At 38.1% G+C, this 16,429-nt stretch overlaps 1 protein-coding gene across 2 annotated transcripts in view; it reads left to right on the top strand.

Moving 5' to 3' along the window:
• TMEM8B (transmembrane protein 8B) overlaps positions 1-16,429 on the top strand; it is a 2,953,746-nt gene that overhangs the window by 1,314,401 nt on the left and 1,622,916 nt on the right. For both annotated transcript variants that reach the window (XM_044079042.1, XM_044079038.1), the window contains exon 5: positions 623-891. In XM_044079042.1, the coding sequence (XP_043934977.1) occupies positions 623-891 (269 nt within the window). The remainder of the gene's footprint in view (positions 1-622; positions 892-16,429) is intronic.

Genomic DNA, 16,429 nt, shown 5'->3' with positions numbered 1-16,429 from the left:
CTTGCAGATAAGGCTAGTCAGGCTAATAGGTCTATATTTCCCAGGGTCAGTAGAAGCACCACCTTTGTGCAAGGGAATAATGGTGGCTGTTTTCCATTCAGCTTGTACAAAGCTGATAGGCATTTAACATTTTGTTTTTTTTGTGTGGTTCAAAAAAGACAAGTTGAACTGACAAGTGATACAGCATATGGTGATTTAATGTGCAGGCTTGTGATGGTAGTTCACATGCCATTATAAACAGTATTGTAATCAATAGCTGCTAGATTTTTAATGCTAATAAGAGATGCATGACACCCAATGTAATTTTAAGTGTATGATGAGAAATAGAGACTGTGTATTTTACATTTCTGAGTTGATCTGTTTAATACACACAGACAGGCAGACACATACACACAAACAAATGTACACATACACACACACACACACACACACACACACACACACACACACACACACACACATGCACACACACACACATATGCACGCTCATGCACATGCACACACAAACACAAATGAACACATACTCACACACACATGCACATGCACACACACATACACGCATAGATACACATACAATTTACTATTTCACTCTGGCTAACAGACTGATGTTTTTATTTCATAGAGTATTTATACCAAACTACATATCAAAGGTGCGAGTTCAGATACAGGATTGCAGTACCAGCAACAAAACAACAGATGGGTGCCCAGTACTTGTAAAGGTCAGGGCAAAGGCTCCTCCTCTTCATAACTCTTCATACTTGGATTGTAGGGATAGGCCAGTATGTGATCTGGTAGTCGACCTTCCTTTCTGGCAGCAGTGGTATTACATTCTAGTGGAGAGATCAGGAGGGAACAGCAAGATCTATTTTCAAGCAAAGGTACTGATCAAAGGTAAGTTTTTTTTTTCTTCTATTTTTTTTTTTTTTTTTTTTACTATTTTAGTGAAATTATTGTTAATGTCATTTCAGCCTCTATTAGTAAACAGACAGAATCTTTTGTTTATTTGTGCCACTTATAAGTAAAGATAAGGGAAAGAAGAGTGAAAGGGTACACAGGAGGAACAGAAATGTTGTGTCTTTCGGCTTATCCTGGTTAGGGGTTGCCACAGCGGAACTCCGATCCGCTAATGTTTGGTAGTGGATTTTTACTTGCCAAGTTACCAGCCCTGATGCACAACCTTCAACGAAGGCATGCCCATTCATGCATGCCTCCACACAGAAGACGCTCTAGCTGAGAATCGAACGGGACAACGTCTTGCTGTGAGGCGACAAAGCTACTGCAGCACCACTACCGCGGGATACAGGCGGAGGAACAGAAATAATGAGAAAAAATCATGGTTGTAATGGCTGCTTCTGCTATTATCTCTAAGTGTAAAAATCAGCCTTTTCAAATGAAGGGATAATTTGCATTTCTCTAAACAGCAGTGATCTCAGAGATGATTATGTTAAGTGAGAAGGTGTGGGTGTTTAGGAGGAGTGACACATTTGTCCAGTGCATAAATGCAGGATTTGAAATCTACTCTGAATTCATTTTTCCATATCTGAGCAGATATGTCCCTATTGATACTCATGATAATGAAATGTAACCATATCTGTTAGGATATGAATAAGGGGAACATTTTAATATGGGGATGGCAGCCTTAACAGCTTATTTTACCTGTATTATTCTGTTGACCATGAATGTTTATCTGGGCAAGGGTAAATTTGAAGGTGAGGTCTGGCTGGCAGAAAGAGAGTATACAATTACATAAAATAAAAAATAAAAAGTGAAAAATATAAAATGGTCAAGACATCATCAGTAGGGTAAAACTAACCTGTCTTACAATGGTGTAAACCCAGCTCATGTTCCCTTATGATTATGTTTAGGAAGGATTCTGACTTACAGGCATTTAGTCATAATCCCACAGATGGTAGCTTCGCACCATTGGCTCCTCAGCCAAGCACATATACCAAGTGTTTGAACCTGCAGTTCCTCTCGTACTGAGCAGGATTACTATCGCAACAACACATCATCAGTCATGAAGTCCTTGTAACACGTGTAAACATAAAATGCATAGTAAAGCAAGATGCAAATGTGCAAGGATACACAATTAATTATAATGAAAGCAACATTACATGTTTTTGAATTTAGAGGATTAGTCCAGGGTAATGATCAGATTATCTCAAGAAATGTGTACCAATGGTAAAAATAAATATAATAAACTATATATTATATAGCTATAGATACAGATATTGATGAAGCAAATGGGATCAGTTTCCTGTAGGCACTGATGAAGTTAATAATGACTATCTATAAATCAGTCTTGAACTACCTGTAGTGCTCAATTTATTTGCAGTAAATGTCATCAACTACTTTATTGCTACCTGAGCAGCTAAGAAGTAGTATGTTCCAGCCATCAAAGCATTACTATTATAAAAGGTAACGATTATAAAGTAAGGAGAATACATACTAGGTCAGTATTTACAATATCCTGCTTTTTGGTGAAAAAAATGTGGTCGGATGGTTTGCTAAGATGGAAGGGCTGAAGGCAACAACCGCACATGAATGATTAAGTATTTGGCTTCAATGAAATCGGCTTTGTTTACATTTATTTATTGATTAAGGTTCTTTTCTTTTAAACACAATGTTCAGAGGTGTGTTTGTGGACATCTTTCTTAAAGAATTGCTATTTGTGTGTGTTTTATGTGGGATAAGATAAAGCTTTATATAACAACTTTTACAGACTATTGTTAATAGGAATACTGTGATAAATATGATTAATTAAATATGCATGAGGGTGCTTATAAATTACTCTTTATACTAAGTAATATGTTTAATTAATTTTTACTTGATAAAGGAGCAGTTGATGATTTTGTGATATGCAGTGGCAAGTTCATTGGCAAACACCTGCTGTAAGTATAACAATTTTGTGACAAGTTGTAGCAGAACAAAGCAAGGTATTTATGTGCAAAATAGTCATTTCTAAGACGAAGCCTGGATTTGTCAAACATATTACTTGCTATCTTGGTGAAATAACATTTAATTTTGCAAAAGCTGATAGCATTAATCATTGTTCTGACTTTCTTAATGATAACAAATACCAGCCTATTACTGCATCTGAGTCACTTACTACATGAAACTATCTGCTATCAAGAGTATTATTTTTAACTGCTGTCTTTTGCCTGGGCTGTTTCCTTGCTGAGCAGAGAATATACATTTGAAAATATTTGGAAGCAGTGCTTGGAATCACTTACATTAATGCTGGAGAATATGAAAGTACTTTTCTAGTGTTTCTTCAATACTTTTTTGGTCACTGAGAAATGGAGGAATTTAAAGGCATTTTTATTTATAGTATTTATTTTGCATTTGTTGACCAGAGAAATCTGGCTGACCACAAGGACTTATTTCCACCAGATGCCTGGGGAGAAAAGCTCCACTACATGCAGTGCAATCAAAATCTCTTTAAGTTATATAATATCAGCAATGTCAGGCAGAATAGAATTAAAATAAATTTTACAACATAAAATAGTTAAGACAATAACTATACATATAGTAGTAAGGCAATTTTACACTCTGTGTGGAAGTTTGTAGGTTAGTAAACAGTGTGAAAGGATACACTCGGGTAAGTAGGAGGCAGGCTTTAACTACGGTTTCTCTAGTTCTGTCTTTAAGGTAGGGTTTTGTTCTATCTACAAGGCCGAGCTTTTGCTGTTTTATTTTAAATAATAGTTTGGAAGTACAAGTCAAATTTCAAGTTGTCATCAATAGTGACTCCTAAGAGCTTAGTGTTAGGGATCTGTTTAATCAGGAAGTTAACTAAGTGATTTTTACAAAGGTTTTGCTTTGGGAGAATGTTTTAGGGGTGACAATTAGTATTTTCTGGGGGAGGTTAAGTAGGAGTTATGAGCTGTCTAGTCAGGATTCTATGGACGTAAATAATTCTTGAGTAATTTCTTGAAGTTTTTACAGGTTAGAGGCGGTGCAGATGAATGTGGAATCATCTGAATATTGCATGAGAGGGGCATGCTTGGATGCAGTATGTAGATCATTTCTAAGTATGTTAAACAGGAGGAGTCCAAGTATGGGACCTTGTGGCACTTTTACAGTAATGGGTAGAAATGAAGAGTATTCTTGCTGCAGTTTGACTGCTTGAAATCTGTTAGACAGCTGTTAAACCAGAAGAGGAGGAAGGGGGAGAGACCCATGGAGGGGAGTTTTAGTAACAGTTTATGGTGAGTGATAGTGTTGAATGCTTTGAACTAGCCTAGAAATAAAGGGAATACTAGGTTCCAGGTATTTCTGTTTTTCTTAATGATATCAGCAAAGTGAAGAAGGGCAGTAGTGGTACTATGGTCGGGATGGAAATTGTGTTGTGTGGGCGAGAGAACATTGTTTATGGTTAGGCATTACAATAATTGGGAATGGATATACTTTCTAATATTTTTGGCAATTGTGACATAATGGCAATTGGTCTGAAGTTGGAGTAGTCAGCAGAGGGACCTGCTTTATGATGATGAAGTATGTATGCCATCTTCCAAATGAAAGGGACATGGGGGACTTGAAGGGATCTGTTTATTAGTATAAATATTGGATATGACAGAGCTTCATCTGAAATATTTAGAAATTCAGGAGGAGGTTGTCTGCAGCAGAGCTTGTAGTTTTTAGTTTAATGAGATATTTTTTTATGGTGGAGGTAGGGTCAGGTTTGAGTGAGAACGGAGCTCCCATAGGATTCTGCGGGTGAAGGTGGGTTGTTTGATGGTAGGGGTTATATTTGATAGGTGAGCCTGCTGCCTAATGTATGTATTTGTTAAAGTTGTGAATGGCTGTTGATGAAGTATCTTCTGGGAAGGAGTAGGTTGTTGACATTGATGTATAGATAGTAGATTTTGGACCTATTAGATTCTGATATAGCATGGATCTCTTTAAAGCATTCCAAACTTTCAGGAGTCTGATTCATCCATTTGGGGTTTTATGCATCCATGGATGTAAAATAGCATTCAATACCCCCACTGCACCCACATACATGAATTAAGACCCTGTAATCTGGATCCTTCACCTTCAAAGTGGCCTTATATAAGCCAATAAGAGCACCATCCTGATCCTTATTAGGACCATAAATATTTTGTAAGATAACAGAAGCCTCTGAGGTATTTGTCCTTAACAGTAACCATATACACTAAGTTTCCCTTAACTTCTCTTATAAGGTCAATCCTAAGCATTTATGAATGAATGCTACACCCACCTCTTAGATGACTGGCCACCACTAGCTCTCCCCCAGCCTGGCGTAAAAAAAAAAAAAAACGGACTTGGCATTCTTTAAGTTGGTTTCCTGCAATAACATCACTTCTGGCTTAAATTCATTTACCTTCTGTAACATCCTTTTCATCTTATAAGCAGTACGTAATTCCTGCACATTCCATTAAGGACATGTAATTATACTTTTATCAATATGTTTTATCTTGGTTGTGCTTTTGTTTGCCTGGAATTAACACAAAAGATTATTTCTTACCCTTGTTAAGCCATTCTCCCTCCCCAAAAGTAGATCTAACTTTTATAATTGAGAGAGAGAGAACATAACAAGAAAATAGATTCTGCAAAACTGTAGCTGTACAAAATTCTGCATAGCCAATGAAGTCACTATTGCAATAAAAAGCACAATTAAACTAAAACAAAAAAAAACACAGTGAGCTATAGATTATGTAATTAACAAAAACTACAACAGTCCTTTAAAGAAAAAGCTGATCTATCAAACAAACTTTATCTTCAATCTGAGAGGGTAAGGACACAAGGAAGAGGCAGAAAATAAACTGCCTGCCCCCCACCTGGACTCACTCACTGTCCCTTCCCCAGCTAAATATCAATTACTTTTGTTGGGAGAAATTAATATAATAGTAAAAATATAACACTTACCTAGCAGTGCTTGTAATCAATGAACTAACATCCATATCATTCTGACAGTAAATCTCCAGAAGAAGCTACAGCAGTGCAATTTTTTTCCATTTGATTGATATCAGCAATTGAGGGTCCGGAGTGGAAAAACAACTTCCTTCTCTTGACTCCCCCTCTATCAGTAAGTCAAAGTAATTATGAAGGCTAAGTGAAGTAGCATGATGCATCTCTTTATTGAAAGACAAGTCAAATAAAACTTTGCAAGACTTTCTAGGCAATATCTTTCCTTTATTGCTCAAATAGAAATGACTGTGAATGAAACAGAGGTCCACTCAATCTTTTTTTCCATCCATGAAAAGAGTTTCTGTATGGCTACCATCATCAGAGATGTTAATGTGAATTTTTTATTGTGAATTTTTCTTTGTTGTTGTGGACATTAAATTATTTAATGCTGCATCCGCATTGGCTGGTTGGGAAAACGCCTATGCAGGACCCTAAAAATACATCCAAAACATTGTAGGAAGCCTTAGGTAAACTTGCATCTGTGGTTCCAAACATTTTCTTAAGACAGGGATAAATGTTTTCACCTTAATATACAATGTAATCAAGAGCGAGCTCTACCTTGATATCACTTATTGAAAAAAATCTCCTTGCTCCCTACTTTTCTTTAAGATGTACTCCCTGTTATAATCCAGACAACAAATAATGAACTGCTTGTGAGTATTATGGTTGCGCACCTTAGGAATAACCTTGTGCACTCTCCAAGTGATTTAGGGGTGATCACCTTTAGCACACTCATTGATCTCCTTAGTAATAAAAGCAACCAGTTCCACCACAGAGGCATCCCAACCAGCCATACAGTATTAAAACAAGCCCTATTTTCTATGTCATCAGTTCTGGCTTCCCTTCTGAGAGTTAAGTATGTAAATCATAGATTTCATTGTCATACGCAGCCAGAGTGCCCTTAATGACATTACTTCCGTGCTTTGCTCTGTTAACTTTTCTCTTATAATGGCTATCTTCCGATCATGCTGCAGCAGTGTACCTTTAATTATCCACGATTCTTGCAGCACTGATTGCACCAACAATGTTAGTTTCAGTGATTTTTTGATGCCATGATGTTCATACAAACTTGCATGAACAATGTCTTCCAATTATATAATTCTGCTGTCTGCCTCATGGTCTAAATGTTAGGCAGAAGAAAGGTAACACAAATGGCAACAGGACAGGAAGAAGCTCAACATTCAGTTCCATGCTATAAAACATAACACACACCTTAAATTCAGCTCTGTGGGCACCATAATGTCACAAACCCACCAGGGAACTATAAAAGTAACATTATGAAATATTTATTAGCTGAGAGGAAGCTGGAGCTATAAGGTTTAGCTGATAACCATTATGCACTCTCACATGTTCTTCTTATGGAGTGTTATAATCATAAAATAACATATTTTACTAATATGAACAACAACAACCTTTTATAGACTTTCACTATATTTCCAATGAGTAAAAAATGGTCAGTTGTGACAGAACTAATTACAATGCCAGCTCAAAGAGGAAAATCTGAATCTGTGCTAGTACACTAAGAGAAACTACAGAGGCAGAACATAATTACTTATGGGAATGTTTCAGTAGCTCAAGGTTACCTGTGATTCCTTCCTAATTAATTTGCTGTTAGGCAGAAAATACTCCTGTCACAACTGCTTAACACCTTTTTTCGAAAATACATACACCATGCACCATACATCACTTGGGATCAAAGTCTTCATAATATGTTACTGGAAAACATTACCAATGCCAAAAAAAATGGTTAAAAATTAAAGGAGTTTTATAAACTGGTGTCAGCTATATTAGGCAAAATATCACAGCCAGAAAGATTTTGCGTACTGCTCACTGTAGGATGTTTTGAATACTGGACTGTTGGACAATACTACAGAATTGGTTACATGACATTTGTTGTAAAAGATGTTCTGTAAACTCTCTACTAATTGAGGAAGCTCATACACTGACTGTGCTGATATTAAAACAGATGTTTAGCAGCATGTGCAAGAATTTGTGACATAACAGGAGGAAAATGCATGCACAAAATGAATTGCTCTAAGGTCACATTCTTTATATGATAAAAATGATGCAGCATCTCATGAAAATATAGGTACATTTATGTTTAATTCAGTCATTTAATGATATTTGTAACAGGAAGGATTTTTTTTAATTTCAAGATGTGAGTGGAAGGAAATTGTCTACACCTGTATGTTTGCATTAATTGTCATATGATTAAGTTGAACATTAATAAATGTATTTGGCCCATAAGACACCTTAAAAGATTAAAGGATTGTGGAGATGCATTTAGTAGTTGACTGAGGTTTACTAAAGCAACTCATTTTGTAACATAACATCAAAATTCATGTATTTGTTTTTGTGAAACTTGAAAAAATATTAACACCAAAAGAAGATGATAAAATGTTTTTTTTTTAAAACAAGATGACCTGTGACTTTATACGCTACCAAAGGAGATAGACTTGTATAAAGTAGATGATAATTTGGAATTACCATATGACTGGATAATATATGTTGTTACATTTGTCGTTAAACAGCCTATTCAACATAGTATAGTATACAACATTTGTCCTTAAACAGCCTACTCAACATAATATAATATTATACATTCATCCTTTTGGCTAAAAGTACATTTGCAATTTTCAGACAGGTAAATCAGAACCATGACATTAATATAATACTAGAAACAGCCATTATTTTGATGTGTCAAGACAAGCAGTAGTTTTCTGTTTTTAAGAGGCAGCCATTTTATTTTGATATCAGATAATTAGGTTATGTAAATTGCATTGTCTTAGGGCTAGTAAAAAAAGTTCATTAAAAGTGATGGCTGAAATGTCAGCCCTGTGATTCTGTGGACATAAATATCAAGTTATCATTGCAAATAATTTTCAGCTTTGCAAATTAGTTGTTACCAGTCTCGTAAAATAACACAAAACTAAATGAGCTGGTATGCATCAGCATGAATATATAATAATTGCATATATTAAATAAAAAAAGAACCATTAGATGAATACTGAGATTTAATGGCACATTTGACTGAACTGTCAGCATTAGTATTAATCCTAATGGTTCAGCTGCGATCTTCAGTATGCTCAGAACCAGTGCCTGCAATTTGTTTTATTTATAAATACTCCAATCTCCGTTGTCTAAACTAGTGCATTTCCAGAAACCTTTAAGATAACTGAAATCTATTTATATGAAAAATACTAATTTTAAAGTTGTGGCTAATCACAGATGGTCCTGGAAATTCTCTTAATATCTAAGGAAAGACCTAATTTGGTATGTGAGGAAAAACTGTGTGCCCGCTGAAATGCACTTTAATCATGTGTTTGAACTGGAATTTAAATACTTAATTACCGTGATGTATATTATTATAGATGAACACCGCGTCGGTCTGTTGTACTTACCATAGTAATGCTTATAATTTGTTTTGGATTTCTCAAATTTGTAAACTGTTATATATTGCTATTGTTTGATTCTTGTATCTTTGATTATTTTGATTTTGCTTGTTTTCATAAAAGTGAATATGTATTTGCAGCTTTTTTCCTTGGGTCTGCACTGAAAATGGTCTTCAGCTCAGCTGGACCAACCTGTTTAACAAATGTCAAATAAATAATAAATTAGCTAATTGTTATCCTGCCTTCTTAAAGAGGTCTCATCCTTGGTGGTAGGGGTAGTAGCAGCAATGGCATCACTTTCTGAATGTTATAATATAATCCAATCATACATTCGTATATTTCTTCTTATTGCTAGAAAGTGTGCTGAGATATCATTATAGAACTGGAGGAAAAGTGGGCAAGATGTGATAAATAAATGAAATAATACTTTAAAGTAAGCACTTTGGGTGAGTTAGAAAATATACATTTTGGAAATTTATACCACGTGTATAACATATTATTTAATATATTCTATGAACCTGCAGACTATATAATGATTACATCTGAATATCCCCTTTCTCAAGAAATAAGTGACAAAGTTTTTGCTAGACCTTAGGATGGTGGGTCTCATAAAATCTGGAGATATATAATTCATTATCATTTTACCTGCAGGGGGCAGTTTAATAAAGCCTACACTGTCATTTTCTACTGTGTGCACTTCATGATGTGATACTCACACAGTAGCAATGAAACTCAGATTCAGTAAGTGCCATGTAGAGACAAGCACCACCACGCAAACAAGATAAACACCATGACATGCTAATTATAGCATAAACTGCTGAATTGCATATAGTTAACCAATCCAACATGATTTAGCTATTCAGTAAGCTATAATGCATTTGGGTAGACTCTGTGCTGTTTTTTCCTGTAGATTCCAAAACGTTTGGAATAAAGACTTGGAAAGGAGTCTAAGCAGACAGAATTTTAGGGGCTGCTGCTACAAGCTGAATAAAATGCTGCTGCTGCTGCTAATAGGCCTAGGTTGAGAAGGAGAAGAGTTGTCAGGCCCCATTTAACTTTTCACAACCTACATGATATGGAAATTGTGGAGCTTTACAGGGTGGACAAGAACACACTACAGGAACTCCACGACCTCTGCAGTCCTCAACTCAGAGCCAGAGCTAACCGAGGGGAGCTCATTCCAGTGGAGACAAAAGTATGTGTAGCCCTTAGAATCTTAGCTACAGGTACCTTTCAGAGACCAGCAGGGGACATGCTGGGGTGTGACAGGCATCAGCATCCAGGATCCTCCATCAGTTCTCTAACATGCCAGTAGCCACATATATTTTCCTCGTAGTTTTGAGGAGTGGGCCAGAAATTTGCAGGAGGTCTACCATATAGCACACTACCCTGCTGTACTGGGTGCCATAGGCTGCACACATGTAGAAATTAAGGCACCACCCAGGGAACAGGGGAGGCTGTATATTTAAATAAAAGGCTACCACTCTATCAACTGCCAAGTCTTGTGTAATGCCAAGGGAATAATCTTGAACGTGTGTACTGGCAACCCTGGTAGTTACCACGAATCTCATATTTGGCACACCACCCAATTGCACCAGATGTTTACTTGGGGGATATCCTGCAGGGGCATTTACTGAGGGATGCAGGCTATGCACTGGAACTGTGGCTGATGACACCCATCATTAATGCACACATAGCCACGGACAAATGCCACAATGAATCACATGCTCAAACAAGAAAAATCATAGAGTATGTGTTTGGGCTGCTCAAGTCATGGTTCCAGTGCCTTGATACATCTCAGGAAGCCCTGCAGTACAATCCACAGATATGTACAGAAATGTTCACAGTATGTGCCATGCTACACAACATAATCCTGAGAAAACATCTTCAGCAGGAACAGCAAGGGAGGCACACACCCCACCACCAGTGCCAAGATCGCCACAGCTACAGGCAGACGAGGAGTCACAGGGGGAACCACCAGCTGCTGTGGGTGTAGGCAGACTTAGATGTGCTCAGTATGCCTTTGCATTGGCTAAGAGACAATACATAGCACACTCACTCACCACCTAGGGGCCTAAAACCTTCTTACTACTCACATACATATAGTAACATTGATGCCAGGTGACTCACAAAACCTTTGCCTCCTCCTATATTGGCTGTGTACTGCTTGCATAAGACAGAATCAGCCCTGAAGTAAAACTGTGTTAACTGCTGCATTTACAAGGTAAGTCCTGAATCTGGAGTTTATTGTTTAATGATATCACTGTGTGGAATATCCTTGTATTTCATTACTTGGTTCAGTAAGCTAGTGAAAGCTGGGAGATCTGTACAGAACTTACCTTAACATGTGACAGCAGAGACTTATTTGACTTATATTTGTCCATTACTCGGTAGTAGGCCTCAGGCATCAAACATTCACACATTCTTGCCTCTCAAATGTATTGATGATCACAGTATGCCCTCAGTTTAGCACCATACGTTTGTACTGAAAACTGATTAAAGAGAGAACTTAGGAAGTAATGATACACATTGCCGTTTCTGACTTCCCAACCCTCACAAGATCATTCACTATAAAGTTGGGTAATTTTGATGCTATCAACTGTCTAACTTTCCAAGGTCAATGTAAGCCAAATGTACAATTAATAGTTCAACACCACAAATGCAGATATACTAAGCATTAAGTTAGCTGTGCACCCTGAGCATCAGACATAAAGCTTTTCTACCCTGGAATCCAAAAGATAGAAAACAGATATGGCACAGTTATCACTTGCACAGGGTGTTGTGTGGGGGTCAGGAAGACTAGGCTGACACAAAAGGTTGGTGAGTGCGTGCGAGTAAGAAAGAGAAGAAGGCAGACACATGGATAAACAACAAATTGCCAGTGAGACAAAATCAGTAAGTGTTGCAGGTGTCTGTAGGGGTCCTCCAGGTGAAACTGGTGTGCATCTGCATGAACACAGCCAAGCTGTGTACTGGCTTTATGTTTTGGTATGTTGGACTGGTGTGAGCACTGCATGGTAGAGGTGGCAGTTCATTGTTGTCATCCCTGACCACAAGAACTGGCTGCTAGGAGTTGCACCAGCATGTCCCAGCCCGAGGTCAGCTGCAGTGCAGCTACTTGAATGTGACTGATGTCTGCTAGATGAGCTTCCTTCACAGGGATGCCCAGGACTATGACCCCATGACCTGCCATGTTTGGGTGTGGACAGCACACTCACTGATGGAGTAGTGGAAGTTCTGCCAGTATCAGAACATAATCAGGCACGGCCACATTGGCTGACAGCAGATGATGTGGCTGAACTGCACTCACATGAATGCCATTCCCCTTCGAGCAAATGTTCCACCACAGACTCTGCTCACTCAATGACAGAGACCCCTTGGTCCATCACAGACACCTCTCATTCTAACATTCATCCAATCCAGTGAATTGACAACATAGTGGAGGCAGCCATGCATGTCACACTGTGCCACATCCACAACCTTGAGCATTTGTCTATAGCACTTATGGGAGCATGCCTGTGCCTCCATGATGGCCCTAAACATATGTTGCATGGCAGAGAAAGAGACACCTGCAACAGGTGGAGGAAGGACAGCAGGCCCCCTCCGATCACCCCTATCAATCCTCCTGTATGGCACCCCCCCCCTCTTTGGCTAAGGCCAGGTTCAACAGAAACTAAAGCCACACTTCTCTGATCGACATCTTCACCCTCCATCTATCCAGTATATCAACATGGGCTCACTGGACTGGGTAGGCATAAGTCTATTGACTGTGTCTAATGGAAATGCAGGGGAAGGCTGCATGTTAACCTATGTGTCAGATTCAACCTCTGCATCCTGTAACTGTGCCTCAGTTTGGCCACCACCATCATCATCAGAGTCTGCTGATACAATGACATCAGGTGGCACAGGGCCCACACTCCCACTGTCATGATCACCTGTGATAAAAAGCAAGAAACACAAGAATACATTAATACCTGCAGTACAATAGTGCAATATATGCTAACAAACTAATGGTGCTGCCACTATTACAGAAAGTACAACAATACACACAACAGGCCAGAGATCCACATCACACACTATATTTCTATAAAGTGCTCAACAGTACTGGCATAAAAATGTTTGCCTTACCATCTGCAGATGAGATACTCCTCTGTAGTCCAGATGGTCCTGGAAGAAATTAAGTAAGGGATAAGGGCAACATCATCACAATTAACAGTAACACAGGGGGTAATACATTTGCCCCTTTATATGTCCATTAACTATAATTTCAACAGGAATGTGGCTGATAACTTGAAACTAAGCTTATAGCTGCAGCAATCTTCAATCCCCCCCCCAAAAAAAAAGACATGTGACACAGAATTAACTTATTGATTTCAATTGTTTTACTATATAACAGTATTCATCTGTTCAGATACCAAAGCCTACATGGAAGGTCCAACTGGGATGTGCTTGCTGTCTCATAAACTGTTGCTTTGACATCCAGGACAAGCTGTACTTCTGGGAGCTGTCTGGATCTCTGATATTGGCCAGGAACTCTTCACTGGTGATTAATGAGGGTTTCCTACCAGGGCCTCCTCAGTAATCATCTGGTCATGGCCCACTGCAGCTGTTGTCCTCCATGCAGATGTGATTATGTCAGTGACCCTGTGGCACACTTGCTTGTATGTCCTGCCATGGCCACCCATGGCATTAACATCATCTACTATCTGCCGCCATATTCGCATCATATGTACCTCTGTTGTACTCTACCCTTATCAGACCAGTAATTGAGTACAATGTTCCCTTCTGTCTGTACCACACCAGACACCTGTAGCAATTGGAGAAAACACAGGGTTGTGCCTGGGAGACTTCAGGGCCTCCAATCATGACATACATGGAAAGACCTATCAGTGTGCTCAGTTTCTTGCAGGCTGCTGAGAGGTAACCTATGTCTACATTACAGAGCAGTAATGTAAGTCCAGCAAACAGCTCTGGTCTCAAACGAAGAAAGGCACCAAAAACACCACAAGCACTGAAAACATATATTTATTCCAATCGATAAAATGAAATAATCCACATGAAGTTGAGCGCTTTCATCCACTAGGGACTTCTTCAGAACACTTTTTAAAGACACTACTACTCCATTAAATACTATTAAAAAGCTTCACATGTGATTCCTCAATAAACATTTAAAGTGCAAGTGCATATTTTGTCCTATATTAAAAAATCCTGAATTAAAAATCCTGAAATAAAAACAAGTTTGTATACAATTGTAGTATTCATAATACCTTTTTCATAAACTAGTTCATAAATATTAGTCTTTTTACAATTTCAGTGCAAATAGTGATGCCTATACTATTTGAGCTTCCGACTATGATAAGGAGAATTCAAAAGAAATAAAACATATGAATGTCTATGATTATATACACTAAATGTTTGTGTGTTCATACAAGTGCTACCCTTCTTATATTCTGGACTCCTATTAGTTTTTATTATTGTCCAGTATGGGTTTTATAGACACATATTCATTGATGCCAGGGTGTGCTGATGCATTTAGTTTTACCTGCCATCTCACTTCCTTCTCACTAACTAATTTCTTAATGTCCCCTCCTCTCACATTGCCTTTAACCAGTTCCAAAATTCCAAACCTGAAATTGGAACATTCCTTATTAATTTTAAGATGTTTCCACAAGGCATTAGTCTCATCCTTTCTCCTAATGCTATACTGATGGTCGTATATCCTATTACGTAGGCATCTGATGGTCTTCCCTACGTAAAAACAAGGACAATGTGTGCATACAGCCAAATACACCAAATTAGTGGATCTACAATTCCCTTTTTGGAAGTGAATTTTACTTTTATTAAAATTCTGTAAAGTAAGATTCTGTACTGTTGTAATGTACTGACACTGGGGGCATGTTCCACATTTCACTGTTCCCCTCTTGTTGTCCCAATTGTTCTGTTTTTTCTCTAATAGGGACTTCAAGTTCTCTCCGTTCCTATATACAAAACGGGGTACACCTCCAACTAGATTCCAAATCCTTCTGTCTGCCCTTAAAACCCTCCAGTTTTTTTGTATAATCCCTTTGATGTATTTGCTATGGGGTCCATATTGTATAATGCATGCTTTACCAAAACTGTTAGTTGTGTCAGTTGGGGCCCTAATATTGTTTTCATTATTGTTAAGGGGAACAAGATTGGACCGTCTTCCCCCGAGTAGGGGTGTATACCTCTTACCCCACTGTTGCCATACGTAGGTCTTGAGCTCGTTTATCATACCCTGTGGGTATCCCCTTTCCACAAAAAATAAACCAATTTTTCTTAATTCCTCGTCCAGATCCATGATGTCAGAAGTCATCCTTGCCGCCCGAATGAATTGCCCCTTTACTATGTTTCGTTTCTGGGCCCAAGGATGACTACTGTTGAAGTGTAAATACGAGTTGCTAAAAGTAGATTTTCTAAAAATATTTGACTTAAAATTCCCTCCTTCTAATGTAACCAGTACATCTAAGTACGAGATACTCGTCCTGTCCATATTAATTGTAAATTTTAAATAGTCAGTACAAGAGTTCAAGTACATGAAAAAGTTTTCCAACTCCTCCTTACTTCCTTTCCAGACAAGAAAGATATCATCAAGAAAGCGATAGTAGCATCCTATGTGGTCCATCCATTTGGAATTAAGGATGTTTTCCTTTTCCCAGTTAAATAGTACCAAATTTGCATAAATGGGGGCACAAGCGGCCCCCATCGCTACACCCTTGCTTTGTCTATAATACTTCCCTTCGTAAAAGAAATAATTATGGGTCAGTACTATTTCCATAAAATCCAAGATCAAAAGTGTTTGTTCCCAAGTGTTCTTTCCTAACTCGTGGATACTATCCTGAAATCTCCTCATCCCTTCAACATGGGGGATGCTGGAAAATAGGTCGACCACATCGATGGTTACCAACCATTTGGCATCCTTAGCTATATGTGGTTCCAAACGTTCTAAAAAGTCCCATGAATCGGCCACAAGATGGTTAATACTCCCCAAACAAGGTTTTAACCATTTGTCAACTACTTTTCCAAATCTGAAAGTTTTGGATAAACTTGCAGATATTATCGGTCTGAATGGGGGATCTAAA

The sequence above is a fragment of the Protopterus annectens genome, chromosome 1.part1, assembly GCF_019279795.1.
Source record: "Protopterus annectens isolate FY-2018-M chromosome 1.part1, PAN1.0, whole genome shotgun sequence".
Lineage (NCBI taxonomy): Eukaryota > Metazoa > Chordata > Ceratodontiformes > Protopteridae > Protopterus > Protopterus annectens.
The sequence above is the reverse complement of the archived record's forward strand: the minus strand, read 5'-3'. Positions and strand labels throughout refer to the sequence as shown.